At 46.9% G+C, this 19,607-nt stretch overlaps 1 protein-coding gene across 8 annotated transcripts in view; it reads right to left on the bottom strand.

The window, feature by feature from the left end:
* Positions 1-19,297, bottom strand: part of Ptprt (protein tyrosine phosphatase receptor type T) — a 1,023,334-nt gene extending 1,004,037 nt beyond the window's left edge. For all 8 annotated transcript variants that reach the window (XM_047539644.1, XM_047539637.1, XM_047539640.1 and 5 more), the window contains exon 1: positions 19,046-19,297. In XM_047539644.1, coding sequence (XP_047395600.1) covers positions 19,046-19,133 — 88 coding nt within the window. In that variant the 5' untranslated portion in view covers positions 19,134-19,297. The remainder of the gene's footprint in view (positions 1-19,045) is intronic.
* Between the last annotated feature and the right edge of the window lie 310 nt (positions 19,298-19,607).

The raw sequence follows: 19,607 nt of genomic DNA, 5'->3' as shown, positions 1-19,607 counted from the left end.
GTACAAGGGCTTCAGCTGGTTTTGTAAAGTCCAAATTCAATACCAGGAGCATGAATGAACAATAAGGAAGAATGCAGAGTCCCCCAACTCTACCTTACATGAGAGAGACCTGGCCCTTTTGGGCTTCCCTGTGTTTCCCCAGACAACCCCCCTCCCAAATCCCAACTTCCGGTGTCCTGTCTGGAGCCTTGACCTTCAGGTCTACCCATGCTCTATTTGACACCTCGACATTCGACTTAGCTCAGTGGCCCAGTCCCCAGCTACCCCTGCTCCAGCAGAGAGGAAGTGCCACCATGTTAGTCACCCCAACAAAGTCCTTACGTTCAACACCTTCTGATCTCTTAAAATTCCAACTGCTCTCAACCCTCATGAGCTTGGGCAGGATTCAAGGTTGTTCTAAATCTTAGTTTCCTCACCTGCCCCAAGAAACAGATGACTGTTTCCCAAGGTTACACTGATAGTGAAAGGAAGTCATGCATTCCAAACCCTCTATAATACCCTTGATAAATTAATTAAGATAATAAGAAACCAGAGCAAATCTATCAGAACTTTCCATTTTCCTCTTTCAGTTTCTTAAATTTCAACCCTTCTGATACTGTAGAAGCAAAGCATTTTGTTCCAAGACTCTCAAGAATGCAAAATTAGTGTTTTGAGATGTGGGCCTATGGCAGGCAGACCCCAAGATACCACCCAGGGACCCCTGCCTTGGACTACTCATGTCCAATGTAACCCTTCCCCTTGAGCATGGGCTGGACTAGTGACTACCTTCTAACCAGTTGAAGGTAGTGGCATGGCATGTCTGTGGTTAGGCTGCCTAAGACTGACTCCTGTGCTAACAGACTGTCCCCCTGGCTGAGGAGATGAAGCAAGCCACTATGCTGGAGAGATCCACATGGCAAAGAATTGAGGGCAGCTGTGGCCAATAGCCCTCAGGACCCAAGGCCCTCAGTCTAGCAACCTGCAAGAAACAAGGTGCCAACAGCTCCATGAACGTAGACACAGGTCCCTCCCCAGTGCAGCCTTCAGATGAGACCACAGCCCCAACAGACACCTTGACAGCAGCTTGCGAGATCTGCAGCAAATGACTCAGCTAAGCCATGTGCAGATGACCGACCCACAGAAATGGTGGGATGACATGTGGCCTGTGCTAAGTGGCTACCCTTGTGGCAATCTGCTGTGCAGCAGGAGCTAACAAACACAGGGTCAAAACTGTCACTTCAATTTGAATTTCTCAAGTCATTCTAATCCAGGAGTCATATGATGACAACTTTCCATGTGCTTACAACTACATTATCATAAGCTTTCACAGATTTGATGGAGGTTGGTTCCTTCCTTTTATTTTCTTTATTTTTTAATTTATTTCTTATTGGTGCATTATAATTAGACATAATAGTGGAGTTCATTACGCCATATTCATAGATACACAGAACAATTTGATCAATCTTTCCTTTCCCTCACCTCCCTCCCTCCCCTGATCTGCTTGCTGTACTCCACTGATTTACTTCTATTATTATTACTAGGTTAATTAGTGCATTATAATTATACACATGCGCGCGCGCACACACACACACACACACACACACACACACACAGATTCCCTGTGGTATATTTGCACATGGACACAGCACAAGTTGAGAGATTCATTTCCCCTTACTGCCTGATGTCTCCCCTCCTCCCCTCCTCTCAATCCTCTTCTAGAGAAGAGCTTCCTCTACAGAAACCACTACATGAAAACAATCCGTAGCCCTCTCCTCCAACCAGAGGGTGGTCAACTGCCCAATCTCCCTCTATGACGCAAGTGACAAAGAAGAGAATCGAACCAGGCCATCGCCATCTCTAAATCCGGGGGGGGAGTTATGGACAGCACCCGGCCTGCATCGCCTCCCCTCTGGAGTCACGACCTCCCGGGGCCGTCTGGATTACACCGGCACCCAGAGACAGGGGTGAACTGCTGGCACCCACTGTCTCATTATTTGCTCAAAATCTCTTTTGCAGGAATGTTCTCCATGCTTGCATGAATCGCTCAAGGAAAATAAAAGTTATTTCTAACTGAGCGCCCAGGCTGTGAACTTGTTCCCCTGAAAGTTAGTTCAACAAAACCAAGGAAGTCAGAGAAAGGGAGGAGGCAGCGCCTCTCCCCCAAGGAAGCTCCCTGAGTGACACAGCACAGCCGCCTCCTCTGTCCATGGCCCTCCTCCAGGGCCACCCCAGGTGGCCCCCCTCCTTTGGCCTGCGCTCAGGTTCCTCCTCTTACCGGCTCACCGGCTCTGCGCCTTCACTCCAGAGGCTCCTGAGAAAACTTGACTTCACCACCGAGAAGCCTTCCCAAGAGTTATGGGTTGTCCTTGAATTCAATTTACTACTCCAGATGCTCAAACCCAAGGTTCGTTCGGTTGAAGGCAGCGTGCTGCACACAATACCAGACGCTCGAAGAGCCACATGTGCAAGGCCTGCGCAAGCCTTCCCCACCCTTCCCCGCCCTCCTGCAGGAGAGAAGGGGGCCTGGTGTGCACCCAGGTTCAGAAAAGCAGGTGTGGGGCCTCTGGTGGGTCCGTCAGGCCACCTCAGACCCAGCCGCCTCTCTGCCAAGGGCAGCAGCGCTGGTGAAGAGCGAGGCTTTAAATGAAAGGACACTCCTGGAAGAAAAGCATTATAAACATGGAATCATTGGGACTGGAGAAAACAATTGAGCCCTTTCTTATAACTCAAGGTCATCTGTAAAAAGACCAGTTATTGGACTGGGAGCCCACACCTGGCGCTTCCTCCTGACATCATAATTCTCGTGACTGCCACTGTATCCTCAGCAAAGCAATAAGGTGGGGCCTCTGGGGGCTTCAGAGGAGCAGAGACCCCACACCCACAGACCCTGCAGCTCCAGTTTCCGAGTTTATTGAGATTTCACTGCTGCCGCTTCTAGTTTTCCTTCCTCTCCTCTAGCAATTGGGCCACTGCTCCTTTTGTTTACCACCACCACAGGCCTCTCTCTGGAATAGCACGTCTCTCTCCTTCTAAACCTCCTGGACTTAGGAAATCAGATAAAAAGTTATTAAAAGTTAAAAAAAAAAAGTCTGTAAAGCAAAGCAAGAGTTCCCAGCCACTGAAGGAGAGTCAAGGGGCTCCCCTTGGAGGAAACGCAAGAACTCTGTGTGATCAGCAGCTCTGAGGCTCTTGTTTCTTTTAGGTTCTGCACACTGCATTAGAAGGTGCACCTTCTAAATCACAGAATCCAGATAAGAAAGGCGTTTTTACACAATGTCCAGTGTATAGTTGCTGTTTACTATTCTGCATAGGATCCCATCTGGTGCCTCCCTAGACAGAGACATGCATCTGTGTGTCACATACACAAGACCATGGCCATGTTTGATATGCAGAGAAAATTCACATTAAAAGTGGTAAGAACTTCAACGATGTCTATTCACCTTTTTCCAAATGTTACTTTGTGTTATATTCACAATCATCTAAAGAGATAAGCACTGTTGTCCTCATTTTCTGATAAAGAAATGAAGGGCTCAGAGAGGTTAACTGATTTTCCCAAGGACACAGAATAAGGAGGACAATTAAGGATCCCAAGCAGTCTGACCCCAAAACCAGTTCAAATGGGGATGAAAATATCCTTCATAGAATTCTCCTCTTACAAGGCCAGGGTGGTTGAGCCCCACTTGCAGGAGTGATCGGGCTTCTTTTCTGCAAGAAAATCAAGTTATATTATTTAGTTTTTCCTAATGAAGAGCAATAAACTCTAAAACCCACCCAGGAAATTGAGATTTATCACATGACCAGGAACTGCTTTGATTGGCCCGAAGCCCCACCCAGGACTGACTGTTGGTCATCTTTGCTCTCTAGACCAGTGTCTCTCAAATTTCCATATTCATCAGAATCATCTGGTGTGGGGGTGGGGGGGAGTAAATCCAAATTTTTGGGCCCCACCCCAGAAGTTTTGATTCAGTGAGTCTGGAGTAGAGTCCAAAATCTGCATCTCTCAAATGTTCCCGGGTGATGCCGATGCTGCTGGTCCAGGGACCACACTTTGAGAACCACTACCATGGAGGAACACAGCCATTTCAGAAAACAGTGAGCAGAAAGAAAAAGGTCAAATACCCCAATCCTCTTCTCCTGACCTACAACCACCTACCAGGGCTCCCCATCTGCTAAACTCAATTGGAAAACAAAGGCAAAGGAGTTGAGGTCACACAGCCTCTGGGAACACAGAACAGTGCAGAGAGGGACTCCACCAACACAACTCCTTCCCCCGGCCTCTTTCCAAATTAAAGGGTGCCCATGCCTTCTCTCTGGTCCCGTCTCCAGGTGCCTCAGCAGCCCTGGTGGGATCTCTTAACCTCAACACACACACACACACACCCTTAGATTGTCCCTCTGTTAAAGTCTCTCAACACATTGGACTTGAATTCTATGTTCTGTCAAGAAAGATATACCACCAGGCCCCAGACAGCAACTCTAGGTGTGATATTTTCAGAAACTAACAAGAACTTTTGCTAATTCTTCCTCAGGTAGCATCTAAAAAATGCAGGTCAAATCTTGTGTAATATTTTGGCTACGCAAATAACAAATTGCACATGCAATTAGCAGAACCTGCCCAGCATACACAGCAAGGCCACTGTGAACAGAGCTCTGAGGCCCTGGAATGGGCAGTGGAGTAACCGCTCACCCTCCTGTGCCTGGAACAGTCCTAGGTATTCAGTAGGCTTGAAGGTCCCACATCCTTGGAAATACCTGCACCCTGGGCAAATCCAGACAACTGGTCTCCCCAGCTACAGACGCCTGTGCTTTCTCGCATAAATGAGACCTCCGCTGAGCTCCCAGCAATAGTACCACCATCGAGAACAGAAACCACTCACTGAGCACTTTCCATAACCTGGCCCCATGCTGAGTATGATATACACATCACCTCACTGATTTCCAACAAACACCCTACAAGCAAGTTACTATTACTAATTACTATTACAAGTTACTATTACTAAGTTACTATTACCTAATTTCACAGACGATCAAATTGAAACTCAGAGGTCTCAAGGAACTTGTTCAAGGTCATACTGCTTACAAATGAGCCAAGCACTGTCTTGAGCCTACGGAGTCTGAGATCAGAGACTGTACTCTTAGCCACCAGGTGGTCTCCTTCATGACAGAGGTAGAGCCCACCTCTACCAGACCTGATTCCACAAGGAAGACTCAGCCCAGAAGAAAAAGGGCAGATTAGGGACCAAGTCTGAGACCCATAGTCAGCATGGAAACTGAGAGGGGAACTACATGTTCATTATTGTGGGGCACACGTGAAAAAGCCCAGAGTTTGGTGACTTTGGAAAATCAGAGGGGACACTACGCAGACTCAGATATCTCAGAACCAGAGAGATCACTGCAGCAAACTCCTTAACATCCAACACCTGATGTGTTTTACAAATCCAAAGGCAATCTCACCTGGAGGCTTCAGTCTCTGCCTCTCATCTGTTAAAATGGAAAAGTAATCATCTGTCTCAAATCCAGAGGGACCTATCCTGGAGTTAAAGGGACTCAATAAACTGTCCAGTCAAAAAGGCATTTTCCTAAAATGCTGTGTTTGCTGAATCGCCAGAGGTCTGAAGACCACAGTCTGGGGTCCTGAGATACAGCACCTTCATCTCCTGAGCCCTTTGTATAGAATCAGTGGCAGCTAGTTGGAGGGGTTTGACCTCTGTTTCAGGACAGGTGAGGATTCTCTCCACGGAATTCTCCTAAGACCAGGGTGGTTGAGACCCACTTGCAGGAGTGATGGGGTTTCTTCCCTACATCCCCCTCTCTCCTTATCATAAAAATCAGCATCACATGGTGGCTAAGAACCTGGACTGTGAAAACAGGTGACCAAGCCCTGAACTTGCATAAAGTCACTTCCCTCCTCTGACAGGGGAGTGTCATGACTCCCTCATGGGTTGATTGTGACTATTAAATAAAGTCAAAATTCTCATGCGAGTTTCTGAAGCAAGGCTTTCCACCCCAGAATTTCAAAGAGGACCTAAATTTTCCAGTAAGCATGAATTTAGCACAACAGGTGGCACAAACCAAATCAGAGGTAGAGCAGAAAGTGGAGGCTACGGACAGAGATCCCAGCCTCGAGTCACCTGGGTTCCAGTCCTGGCTCTGCCGCTCGCTCACCGTGTGGACTTTAGCTCACTCCTTAACCACCTTGTTTTCCAGTTTTGATTAGTGTACCCACATCACAAGACTGTCATGGAGACAGGGTTAGTGACAGTTAGTGAAGTCCTTCTAAAGTGCCCAGCTCACGCCAAGCACCTGCCTTACACGCACTGTGTTACTGGTCCCTCCTTGGTGATCGTTTCACCTCCAGCATTTATTCCCTGGGTGTTCTGTTCGGATCCTTCCTGCTCTACAGACACACCCTGGTGCACCTGTGTTTCTCATAACTTTTTAATCTGGTTCCTATTATCCCCCTCTCATCCATCATTTCTCCAAATGATTTGACATCTCCTTCTATTTTCCGCTTTTCATTCCAACAGAAGGCAAGTGTATACTTCAGGGGTTTAGAAATCTTCGTCCCAGGAGAGTGAAAATCCCTTCTGTTGCAGTCTAATTGGGACTATTCCACCAACAGTCAGTGTTGGAAATGAACAGCCCTAGAAACAGATGCTGATTCATGTCCTCGTCCCCTAGTCCCACGACTCATCCCTTCTGAACAAACCATGAGTGGTATCAAATAACAAAACTGATCAATTGGGAAAGGTAGATTTTTAACATATTTAACTTCTACCATAGATCTCAAGGGATTTGATTTTCAAGAAAAGAAAAATTAGAGACCTAGAATTCTGGTCCTTAAGAAACAAGAAGTGATCAGATTGTTTCACAGATGGGAAAATTGCCCAGGACCACAGCATCTCTAAACACTGAGAAGACTATGCACCATTATCCCTCTGCATCCAATCTGCCTTTCTGAGAACTCAAGTGAGCCAGGGCAAAGGGTGTCCCCTGGAAGAAACTCTGCGATTTCTTGGGAGGCAATGAAGTCCTGGTCCATGGAGGTCCCTGTAGAGAAAAATGGGTGTAGGAAGAAAATAGAGAATGAGCCTAGCACAAACCCCTCCAAGGCCTGCTCAAATGTCTCCCTGCATCTGCAACATAATTCCCTACTTCCATCCTTCCAACCAGATGCAAAAGACCAGACATCCTAGAATTCCCCAAAGGAATCCTCATTACAAACTCTGGAAAAAAACACTTTCCACATGGAAAACAATGTAGATTTGTTTTGCAAAGATGATTGAAGAAAACAGTGTAAACATTTTAAAAATCCCTATCATTCATACCTCCAAGGGTATTTTTAAGAGAATAATTTAAATGTGGAACTCTTACAAAGAGATCAATTAACACCTACATTCTTCCCTATCAAGAATTATCCACTAATTTTGACATATCTCCTTAAAGTACATTCCCATTTTCAAACAATAGAATATTACAAAGCTAAAACATCCTCTGAACAGCATGCGAGTTGTTCTTCCAGGATATAGACTTCCATCTGCTTCTGTACTGACATAGTCATCCACAGTTTGATCATCAAAACATATTTGATTGTTACATTCACAAGAGAGGAGGTGATCTTGAAGCGGCTGAGTTTGATTCATAAACCAGAAGAGTCTGATATGTGTACATATTCCTTAAAAAGATGCTCACATTATTGGCAAAAGATCATCCAAGATGATTACACACAAGATCAGTGGCAGAGCAAACATTGGGCTGTGACTGTAAACAAACCGGATTAGACCAGTGTTAATGTCCCAGCAACTAGGTACCTCATCAGGGAGCCATGAGGCCAGAAAAGGTCAAGCTGAAATAGACTCTATGGACTTTGACCTTGCATAGTTACCCACATCTATGACATCCTATATTTTTTGGTTAAATAAATCAAGAACTTACAGGAGTTTGGGAATACCTTCAAGGTCTCTGCTAAATAATCAGTCACCCATCTGAAATTATGCCTCTGGTGTCAGAGTGAGATAGACACAAAGAGTACACAAAAACAGATTTTGGACAAGGGCCAGAATGCCAACACAGGGAACAATGAGTCAAACATTCCTGAAATAGGAGTACTTTTGTAGGAGGAGCTGAATCTAATGAAATTTAGCTACTGTTCCTCCTCCAACGAGGGGGACCTAACACATGATAAAAGTGGTCTAAGCCAAAGGTAATAAGCCCAAGGCAAAATTCCTGGAATAGTCTACATGAACTACAGCAAGGAGTTGGACTAAAGATCTCCAAAAGGAGGAAATGACTGAGGTTTGAGTCAAAAAATCCACGGATCACAAAAGAATCCTCTGATATCAACACTGGAAAAGGTGATCTGGGATAAGGGATAAGGAGGTACCATGGACCCCTAGAGCCCCAGAGGTGGTCAGTGACTTTTCAAGGACAAATGACAGCTGCTGAGATTTTGAAAGATGAGAGGAAACAGGATTCAAACTGAGGAATACTTCGGGGTTCACTAAGATAATCCTCTCAGAAGCAATAGCAATACAGAGACTATAGGTGAGGAAATGTAAATGCACACGAAATGTTTTATATGTGGGAAAGCGGTACAGACAATAAAGGTGAGAAAGCCAACTCCATCTACTTCACTTTACAAGTGACCAAGTAGGAGACTTGTCCTAAGCTACAGTTTTAAACTAAGAAATTCTGTTTTAAAATATGTATACACTTTTTACAGGTGGCAATGACCTTAGAACTCTGAAATTTGTTCAAATTAATTGCATTCCCTCTGCCAAAAATGGTGTTGAGAGAGTCAAGTACCAGGAATACTACTTTTGAACTTGGCACCCTCTGAGTAAAACATTTAAAGGACTTACTTTAAATTGGAAAATTGACATTGATAAGCACACACTCACCACCACCACCACCACCCCCAAAAACACACTTTTTAAACTTCTGTTAGAAGCAAGTTTAGTACAGTAACTGGATTCAGTGAAGGGCTTTGCACATTGAAGTGGAGAATCTCAAGAGTTAAAAACTAGAAGTTTCCTCTCTTCCAGTAGTTTCCACAGTTCCTTAGTAAATCTAATTAAAATGGCCTCAAGACAATGCAACCTAAGCGTTAGAGAGCTGGCCTCTGTTTTGTTCCAGACGATTTTGTTTAGGGGAAGATAACCATCCTGAACTAGAGCCAGCTGAGATACAGGGAGGAGGCTGGCAAGATGCCCAGGTTCTTTAGGGCTAGAAGCTTTGGGAAAATAACTGATCATTTCTTCCATCCCCATCCCTGATTTGAGACAATGTAGAATCTTGGCTTCAAGTTTCCATTTCTAAACTGGAAAACCACTCCCCTCAACACCAATACACCCACCTATAATAATAGGTGAAAAAAGAATGCAAAAGTTGAAGAGGTGGTAAATGGACAATATTAGCTAGAGGAAAAGTTTTCAATGGGGGAAAAAAAAAAAAGCAAAGATTAACCGCCAAGACATCCAAGGCTGAGGCTGCGGCTCAGTGGTAGTGTCTTGCCTAGTATGTGTGAGGCACTAGGTTTGATTCTCAGCAATACATATAAATAAATAAAGATTCATCAACAACTGAAAAAAAAAAGACATCCAGAGCTCTGAAACTAAAAATAAGAGAAGGACCAGACACCAAAATGGCTTTGAACTCAAAGCTGGTGCAGCAGAGCAGAGCAAGGTCCTTGAACAAGGCCTGCTATGTACATTTGTGCAGGTTGCACACAACCACATGGAACAACCCTGACTTAGACACCTAGAAACACTGTGCCCCCACCTTCCTCACACCAGAAAGGGTGCCTTGCACCCAACAGTCAAAGTTATCAGGGCCAGCCGGGAAGGGGGAATGGGTAATAGGTGAGCAACTGCTCTAAACATCAAGCTTCTCAAAGTGAAGGCCAGCCAAACATTTCCGCAAGGAACACAGAGGACATACTGTGTTTTGGAGTACTTCTTCCCCAAGGTCACCTTGTGGAAATGGCTCCTCAGGTCCTGGGGCTGAGACCATCATAAACTGTGATTTTCCTGCTGAAATGCAGACACTGCTAGTCAAGAATGAGGGGACCTCTGGAACACCCCACACACACAAATGGTGAAATATGAGAAAACTGGTAAATTCCTAGAGAAGGACCCTTCCAGAAAGTCCAGGGTCAGGCCAGCCCTTCTGGGTGTGACAAAGCATCCTTCCCTGGAGGATCCTGGGGTTCTAAGCACAGTCACCGCGACAACATGCTGTGACTGAGATCCCTCTGTGAGGACTGGGCCACCCTAGCCCAACCCAGGGTTCTGCAGGACAGGCTTTGATCCCTCGGATAATCTGCATGTTTACACTAAGCCTTTCAATCGCTATAACTTATTCAATCCTCTATGTTAATTTTTTTTTTTTTTTACAGTAGGGAAAAAAAGATCCTCTAGAAAGGCATCAGAAAGGTTGAACATAAGTGCTAATTTTAAAACTTGGGATTATGTACCAGTAACAACATACTCAATTTTAGCTAGATTAAATAACGACCCTCATCTATAGCTGCTTTTCAGAAATTGGTTCTTATGGAATCTAGACCCTAGGGTACAAATTTTTATTCTTACAAAAACCTGGGGAGGGGGTCCAAGTTTGAAAAGTTGTCTAATGGGTCTTCATACTAATTCACTTTTACTTGGATACTCCTAATTAACTTTTTTTTAAAAAATGTGCACTAAATCAATTCTGAGACAGTAAGTCTCTCTATTCAGAGATTCTTTCCAAGAAAGGTTCACGTGGTACTCACACTGGTGCCCTTCCCCCAAATAAAAAGAATTAAAAGATTCCAAGGTTACCTGTGTATTTTCCCTGTGTCTGTCCTGTATTCACATTTCCTGTATCTGCCTCTTCCTTGAGGTTCCTGCAGTGGGTGGGACCCCCTGCATGGTCCCCAGTAATCCCCACAATCCATGCCTGTGATGGTTAATTTTGTGAGTCGACTTGACTGACACAGAGATCTCAGATAGGTGGCAAAACGTTATCTCACTTGCACTGATGAACTGAGTAGAGAAGATGGCCCTCCCCGGGTGAGTGGACCTCATCCAATCCACCGATGGCCTGAGAAGACCTCTGCTTGAGCTGGGCCGTCCCTCATCTCCTGCCCCAAGCTTTTGGCGCTGCTGCTCCCAGGCTTTCCGACTCAGACCAGGGCTTACACCTGCAGCTCCCCTAACTCTTAAGACTTGCACCATCGACCTTCCCAGCCTCAGCAGATCACGGCCGTGGTCAGCCTCCAGAATGGTGTAAGCCAAAATCTAAAATAAGTTTACATTATATATCCTATCATATATCCCACATGTATCTTATTATCTACCCTATTATATATTCTATGGGTGCCAGTTCTTTGGAGAACCCTAATATGGCTCCATTGTGTGATTCCCCTCCCTTGAGTGTGGGCTGGACCTAGTGACTTGCTTCTGACAAACAGTACAGCGAAAGTAATAGAGGTCACTTCCAAAATTAGGTTATTACAAAAGATGGTAGCCTCCACCTTCACCCTGCTCACACTCTCCTGCCCTTTCCCTCTGTAGAGCCAGCAGCTAGGCTGTGAGCTGCCCCATGGAGGGACCCATGTGGCAAGGAACTGAGGGCCACCTCTGGCCAACAGCTGGTGAGAAATAATGCACTCAAGTAAGAGCCCAAGAGTAACCAAATCCTGCCAGCAACCACGTGGCAAGCTGGGGAATAGATCCTCCCTTACTGCTGGGTTGACAGCAGCCCCGTGGACACCTTGACCACAGTCTGTGACAGGCTCCGAGCCAGAAAGCCCAGCAATGCCACACCAGACTGCTGATGCTGAGAAATGGCAAGGTAATAAGGTCACTAACCCTGGTGGAGTCACTTGCTACACGGCCATAGGAAGTCAGTACGGACGTCTGCAATGAGACTAAGGGTTATGTTTTCTTTTCCAAAAGTTGGCACCAAGGAACTCTGACAGGCTGACGGGCAGCCCTATCACTGGACCTGGACATGCAGAGGCCAAGCCCAAGAGGCTCAAGGAAAAAGGAAATGCTGACATCAACCTCGAAGCTATGCTAATTTAAGTAGAGAGTATGACAACGTGACAAAATTATTTTTAATTAAATTATTAAGTTCTCACATTCACACCGACTTGAGAAAATCAGAGAGATAAATGATCATAAACGCATGCTCTTTAAAACGGCTTCCCTTTCCACCCCGCCACCGCCAGCAGTCCCTGTTTTGCCCTGTTCTAGGCCAGGGATCAAAAGAAACACCACAAATACACATCCCACATCCTGATGTCCCCAGAACTCTTTAAATAATAACTGACTACATATTTGGGTCAAAAAAAAAAAAAAAAACTAGAAGGGAACTTGAAGATCCATCCTGTTGTCATAGAAAAATACTCTCTAAGACGTGTGGCGGGGTGTCTAGACCTAGTTTGGAGGAGCTCCCACTAGCCAGTGATCATTTGGAGAAAAAAAAAGCCTAATTATAATCAATTCGAGGAAGTCGACACCATCCAAGGCCACAGGTACGTAATGGTGATTCAACATTAAGCACTTTAAAAAAGAAATTCTGCTTGCTGATATGAATTCATTCATTCACGCTCAGCAAGAGAGACCAAGGCACAACCCTTACAGGAGGAATGTATAACCTCCCAGCATGAGTGACAGGAAGACGGCAGAAATGGGCTGTGAGCTCGGGACAGACTTCAGGAGGACCAGGACAAAGGTCCATGTTCCAGGAGGGTAGAGAATAAACAAGCAGTTCAGTGTCCTAGGACCTGGGAGGCTGCTCAGGGACATGTGGGCGGCATCCTCTCAGGGGTGAGGGAGAGCTTCCTGCGGCTCAGAAAGGTCAAGGCTTGCAAACGTCAAGGTCAGTGAGCAGCTCTTGCCCGGTGTCAAAGGAAACTCCCACAAAGCCAGGGTGCAGCTGCTGGCTTCCCTCCAGCAGCCGTTCATCTTGGAACCCAAGAGGCCAAAAAATGTTCCCTCGGCTCCTGACCTGGAGTGCGTCGGTTCTTCTGTCTCCTTTCCACATCCTCAGCTTGAGGAGAGAGGAAACAAACGCGTGGTTCACCTTCTCCCCACACCAATCCAGACCCTACCAAAGCCCGACAGGCGCAAGGTGTGCCCATCTTCGTTTTTAAGAGACATTGCCAAGGTAGCATTCACAAAGCCGTCTCCATTTCACTACTCCACAGTGAACAAAGCCACCTGATTGCTCAGATCCTTGCCAAAACTTGATAGTCTTACAGTTTTTAATTTTTGCCAAATTGATGGGCCTGGGAGAGGGGAATGCAAGTTTAGAGATTTAATTCACAATCTAAAGGCACTAAAAAAAAAGGGCAGGCAATTTGCCTTGCAAGTAGCAACAAACTATTTTGGATACTGACAAAAGATAAGGTTTCATGGTGCCATTTCCTGAGTGTCTGTTCTGTGCTGGGGACCAAGCTTGACAATGCACAGGAATCTCCTCCAGCTCTGACAGCACCAAGGCGCTCACATTCCTGCCTCACAGATGCAGAAACAGAGGTTCAGAACTGTGACTTGACCTCTCAAGGTTATACCATGAGCACTCTGGGGAGTTGCAATGTATACTTAAGCCTGCACCAAGTTCCGTGCTCAAATAAAAATGTAACAGCTTTATTCCATGAAGTCTCATTGGTTGTAAGTTCATTCTGTGGTTTTTAGTAAATCTATAATTTCAGGCCTGTCATCACCTTCCGGTTTTCAAGTCTTTCCATCACCCCAAAGTGTTCTCTCGCGTCCACTTGCTGGAAACCCCTACCACCATGCCCAGCTCTGGGCAATCATGGATCCGCTCTTGGTCTCTACAGATCTGCTTTCTCTGAATAGCTCACATTATGAGAAGTCTTTTGCATCTGCCTTCTCTTACTTAACATAATGTTTTTGAGGTTTATCCAGGAGGTTGGATGTGTCCGTCATTCATTCCTCTCTATTACTGGTAGCATCCTCTTGGACGCATCTAACAGCTGATGGACCTCTGGATTGTTTTCGGCTTTGGGCTACTATGGATAATGCTGCTATGAACATTCACATTCTCTTTCTGTAGACATATGTCTTCCTTTCTGTCGAGCAGATTCCAAGAAGCGGGATGGCTGGATCCTATAGGAAGTGTATGTTTTTCAAGAAACTGCCAAACTGCTTACCAAAGTGGCTTCATCATTTTTATTCCCTCCAGCATCCGATAAAAATTTTAAGATGAATATTCAAGAAATGTGACAGCCTTGGGTTCCACTCAGGCACGGGGGACATGTGTGTCAGACATGCCTTAGCAGCCGGAGTCCAGTGTGGGGGAAAAAAGGTAAGTCTGTAACTCTGAAGACCCCTTCAATTCATTAGTGAGTCACCCCTCCCTGTGTGCACACCTAGGATGGGTCAGCTGCAACAGCACTGACGTTTGGGGTAAAAGAGGCCCTAAGGACCACCATTTCTAAATGGGGGCTTCACCCTTCCACCACTCTGCTCTATTAATACCCATTTTTCCCGGTTTATCCAGTAGGTCCATTGGGTTCTGTGTCTAGAATCCTCACTGGGACCTTCTGTATCTTCTTTAGAACTGGCAACTCTCATCCACAGATGATAAATGGGATTCTCATGCCCATTTCACCCTCTCATAGGCTAACACATCCAGCAAGACCACTCAGATGCTGAATCCCATGACCCCAGACAGTCACCTTGGCTCACTGGACACAATGCTATTGATCAATGCTGTCCCTGTAGCTGCATCTGATTGTTAGTAATCCATTAAAAAAAAAAAATCTGTGGCTTTCTTCCTCTACCAACCAATTTGAATCCATTTTATAAGATGTCATAAGACATTCCAACTGCTTTCTAATATCTCCACGATGCTGGCTCCTAGACCCAGCTCTGTGATATGTTTGCAAATGCTGTTATGCTTGTTGAATGTGGTTTTTTCCAATAACCTCATAGCTTTTTTATTTGTTTACTGGAACGCTACAGCCCACTATAGGTTTTCTTATTCTTTGTTTACCAAGTATACAACACTTCCTTCCTCTGGGCACTAGGGGATCAGGCACTTGATTTCCAGGTTCAGTAAAAGATGGGAATGGGCCAGGCCCAGAACCTGAAGGCAAGAAAGAACATGTGTGGAAGAGTGGCAGGGAAAGACAGGGGACATCCCCAAGGATATTAGGACCCATAGCCAATTGTGGTTTAAAAAAAAAAAACAGTCCTGATCCAAAAGTTAAAAAAAGTAAAATTGACCAAATCATATTGTCATACTGTGTGCACATATGAGACTACAACAAATCCCACTATGGTGCGTAAGCACAGTGCACCAGTAAGAAATATTTTTAAAAATTTAAATTCTTATAACTAAACATTGTCTATCTAACACACTGAACGGCCAAACTTACTCATGTCATCTGTTGGAAATAGTCAATGGAAATTTCTCTAAAAGCAGTTATAGAGAATCGAGCCCCCGCAAAGGAGGAAAACTAAAAATCAGCAGCAAAAGCTGCTGTCAACTCCTAGTTGAGTTGGACACCGAGGGCACCCACCCGCATGCATTCACCAATGCTAAGGCAAGTGACAGACCAGGTTCCCCTCGGGCACAAAGTGCCTACTCTGCACCAGGCACCTTCTCTCCACACAGAGTCTGGTTCTTCACAGAACCCAGCGAGGCAACTCTAATTATCCTCACTTTACAGATGAGAAGCTGGGGATCCGAGAAGATAAATGACTTGCCCAAACTGGCATAGTTAGTAAGAGGCAGAAACAGGATTCACACCAAGGACTTCAGACTCCAAAGCTCTTTTCTCCAAACCACGCTGCCTCTAAGCTAAATTCCCCCATCCCAGCCACCTTGAGACTCCGCCATCTCTTCATCATCATCAATAAATATTTATCAAGGACCACTGCCAACGTAGGATCGGGCTTGTTTCCACAGCAACACACTGTCAGAGAGTCATGGGAGTATCCCGTGCTTGAAAGAATGATGCTGTAATGTCCTCTGATCATGGCTCTGAAAGGTGACAGTTACACTACTAGCGGAGACTCCATCTCAGCTGGCAGCCTAGAAGCTGCAGGAGCTGTAGTGAGGACAAGCAAGAAGGAATTTAAGCAGAGGAGAAAGATAATGGGTCGTAATGCAAGAAGACGCTCTGGGTTTACTGTGGCTGTGACTGTCGCTGGAACAGAATCCAAGCCAAGACCGCGCATTAATTGTTCTTCTATTAGGAAACAAATCAAGCAATCCAGAACAGAAAGTAAAATTCAACTGTACGGCTAACGGTTCCCCAGAGGTATCTGCCAGTGATTATCCAGTTAAACGACCACATTGCTAACAACTGCAACCTCAAGTCAGTCCCCTTTAAGATCTGGTTTTGTTCTCCATGTACAGATTCTGAAACCCAGTAGTAAATGGACTAATTATCCCCTTATCTATTTGTTTACCTGCCTCCCTCTTCCCTCACTCCAAATCATGTTTTGCCACACTGTTAACATGAGTTTTTAAATGTATCTGTTTGCTTAGGGGTTTTTTGTTGTGTTTTTTAGTTGTTGTTGTTGTTGTCTTCCTATCATTCCTTACAAAAATTGCCATGGCTCATGAAACACATGTTGGAGTAAAGAAGGAAATTGCCTTTTGATGACAAGCTTCAGCTTCTGACTTTTGGATACCGTGACCAACATGTTACAGCAAAACCTATCATCCCAACTATGTCTTGGATGTAAGCTTACAAATTGAAATTGCTTTCGAGACTGGGACTCTTCAGATCAAAGGAATATGGAAAACACACCACTGAGTTTTAAAGTGCATTATTTACCCAGACTTGCCAAAAGTTTCAAATAAGATACTTTAAAGGAAATCGAACTATCATCATATTTGTGGTAGATTTGGATTCCAACAAGACTGTGTTTAGGAATAAAATAAGATGATAAGTCCACTTTTTAAAAAGTCAACATTTCTATATCTGCAAACACAGATGTTTATCCAGGAACCTGGAAAATTTAATTTAAATGATCTAGTTAGCATTAAACCAAAAAGGAAAAGATAAATATCTACAGAAAATCCCCATTTCTACAAATGAGTGAGGCTTAGAATGCACCAAATCCCCAACGCAAACTAATCCTGCTCCTTTAAGGAGCCCCGGGAACAAATACAGCCACTTGCTAAATATATAGTAGGTTTGCAGAAGGCGCCCAGCTCAGGTAACCCAAAAGAAACATATGGCGCCTTAACAGTAGATTTCTTCCCAAACTGTACTCCACAATTGCTTTTCTTTCCCATGTGTTCCGAAGAGCAAACAAAGAAAAGGTGCTTGCTCCTCACACTTCTCTAAATGTTTTAACAAAAGGCTGCTGAATAAACACATTACTCATTTAAAAATTGAAAAGAAGTTCTATTCCTGAGATGAAAGCACCTAGATTTGCATTTTAACAGTTGTGGGCGAGCGCCACCTGGCGGTAGCATCCGAAACAGACTGCGTTCAGCCCCTGGACAGCTTCCCGAGTCCGCACAGGTTTTACAGCTGGCTAGCCAAGAACTGAGACCCGGGGTGGAATATGCTGGATCCTGGTTTTGCCACGGGAGCGTGAGTATTATTGATGTGTGATCGACCAGCCAAGCCTTGGAGGAGAGTAAAATCTGAGTCACGAAACATACCCAGGTCCTCAGGACTGCCCCAGCATCCTCCTTCCCTAACCTCCCTCAGTATACTTCACACGGACCCCAAAATGAGGAAAACCAAGGATTGTGCACCATCTTTAGAATGGTGTTGGGACTGTCCCTCTCCTCTCCCTTTCTGGCCTTTCAGCTTCACACACCTCAAGAGGAGTATCTTCCTTGCCCTGCTTCCCAGTCAGGAAATAGTCTGCCCCTTCAGAGAAGTCCCATGTTCAGTTTCCATTTTAGAATCAAGCCAGGGAGACTAACGCATTTCCAATGGAATGTCACTACAGTAGCTCTTAACCTCAAAAGCAGCCTGTTTAAAGACGTTACACTTCCCACAGGTTCATCCCCCACCCCATTAGATACGGGCACAGCTGTTGCTTAGCAATCCAAAAACAATCTCTTCTTAGGTCCTGCTTGCTTATCTCCACCTGCCCCTGTGATCCCAGTAACCTCGGCTCAGCATGGTCACACCAAAACCAATGGGTGCTAAGAAACTTCAAGGTGATTTTGAACTTGGTACACCTGCATCACTTCCTCCCATTTCTCCTTCCCTCCGTCGCCCACTCTTCAGGGGCTATGGATGGAAGCTGTCTGCAGTGGGATTGGGTGCTGCGTAAGACCCCATCCGCGGTAGTCTGTTGCACTTGTCAGCTTAGCATTAGGAGCACACCGGCGCAAACTCCCACAGTGGATAACTACTTCTGCTCCCCTACTTCCTAGGGACCGAACCCAAATATGAACTTTTCGAGAGCAGCCAGGCTCACAGGTCAAAGCCACTCCACTGGAAGGGCCTTAACAGGGGGTGCCCGTTACTCCGGATAAAAGGCATGGGGTAGGGTGCTTCAGTCGTTATCACAAACACCCACGGTACCTTGAGCGGCTTGTTTAGGGACAAGCTAAGGGGTGCAGCATGGGTTGGAAAAGACTGGGGCTTACTGTGTGTCTGAGGAGAAAAGCAAAGCCACCGCCCTGGCAGCCTCGGCCTGCTAGGGACCTGTCCTCCCCAGTTAGAGCGCGCACTGCCCAACGAGCTGCCAGGGAGAGAACGTTCTCCCCGGGGCGCCGATGCCGCTTCTCATCTCGCGGCCCCAAACACTCGAGTGACAGATTCCGACAAGTGGGAGGCAGCAAGTGGAAATATTCGCAACAACCGCGGAAAGTTACTCCAGCCCGGGGGGCCGGCAGGAAAGTAAAGCGAGGAACTTGGCGAAACGCGGGCTGCCGAGGGACGCCAGGGGCCGGGCGTGCTGTTCAGGGCGCTCCTGGACACCGCGGCCCGCGTCTGGCAGCTGGGACCCGGGCTCGGGCCACAGGGCCCCGCGCCCTGGAGAGCTCGCACAACTTTCTCAACGGAAGGCCCGCGGCGGGGACCCGGGCGCACGGGGGAAGGAGAGGGGAGCCCGGCGGGCGCACTCACCTGCGGCGCTCTGCGCCCGGGCGCCGGGCAGCGGCGGCAGCTGCAGCCGCAGGAGCAGGCTGAGGGCTAGCGCGGCGAGGCTCGCCATCCGGGCGGCGGCGGGCGGCTCAGCCCCTTCCCGCGGGGGCCGGGGCCAGGACTGGGGCGGGCGCGGGGCGGCCCCGCATCGCCGGCGCGGCCGCAGGCTGTGCGCGCCGCTGGGCGCCCCAGCTGGCTCTGTTCGGGCTCCGCGAGCCGGCGCCGCTGCGCTCCGAGCCGAGGCGCGGCGCGAACTGAGGCGGGAGGCTGGGCGGGGGCGGGACGCGGGGGCCGGGGGGCGGTGTCCCCCGAGTCCTAACGCCGCCGTCGCCTCCCGCCCGCCCGGGCGCTCCGCCTCGGCCGCGCACACACCCTCGCGCGCACGCCCGCGCCTGGCACACGCCCGCGGCAGGCACTCGCGGGCTCCCCCACGCACCCTCTCCGGGCTGGCCGGCTCCGGGCGGCTCGCACAGTCACGCGCGTACGCGCTTCACCCTCGCACCCACTCCACCGGCAGGGTCCTCGCCTCTTCGCCCCGCGCCTC

This window comes from Sciurus carolinensis, chromosome 2 (assembly GCF_902686445.1).
Source record: "Sciurus carolinensis chromosome 2, mSciCar1.2, whole genome shotgun sequence".
NCBI classification, from domain to species: domain Eukaryota; kingdom Metazoa; phylum Chordata; class Mammalia; order Rodentia; family Sciuridae; genus Sciurus; species Sciurus carolinensis.
The sequence above is the reverse complement of the archived record's forward strand: the minus strand, read 5'-3'. Positions and strand labels throughout refer to the sequence as shown.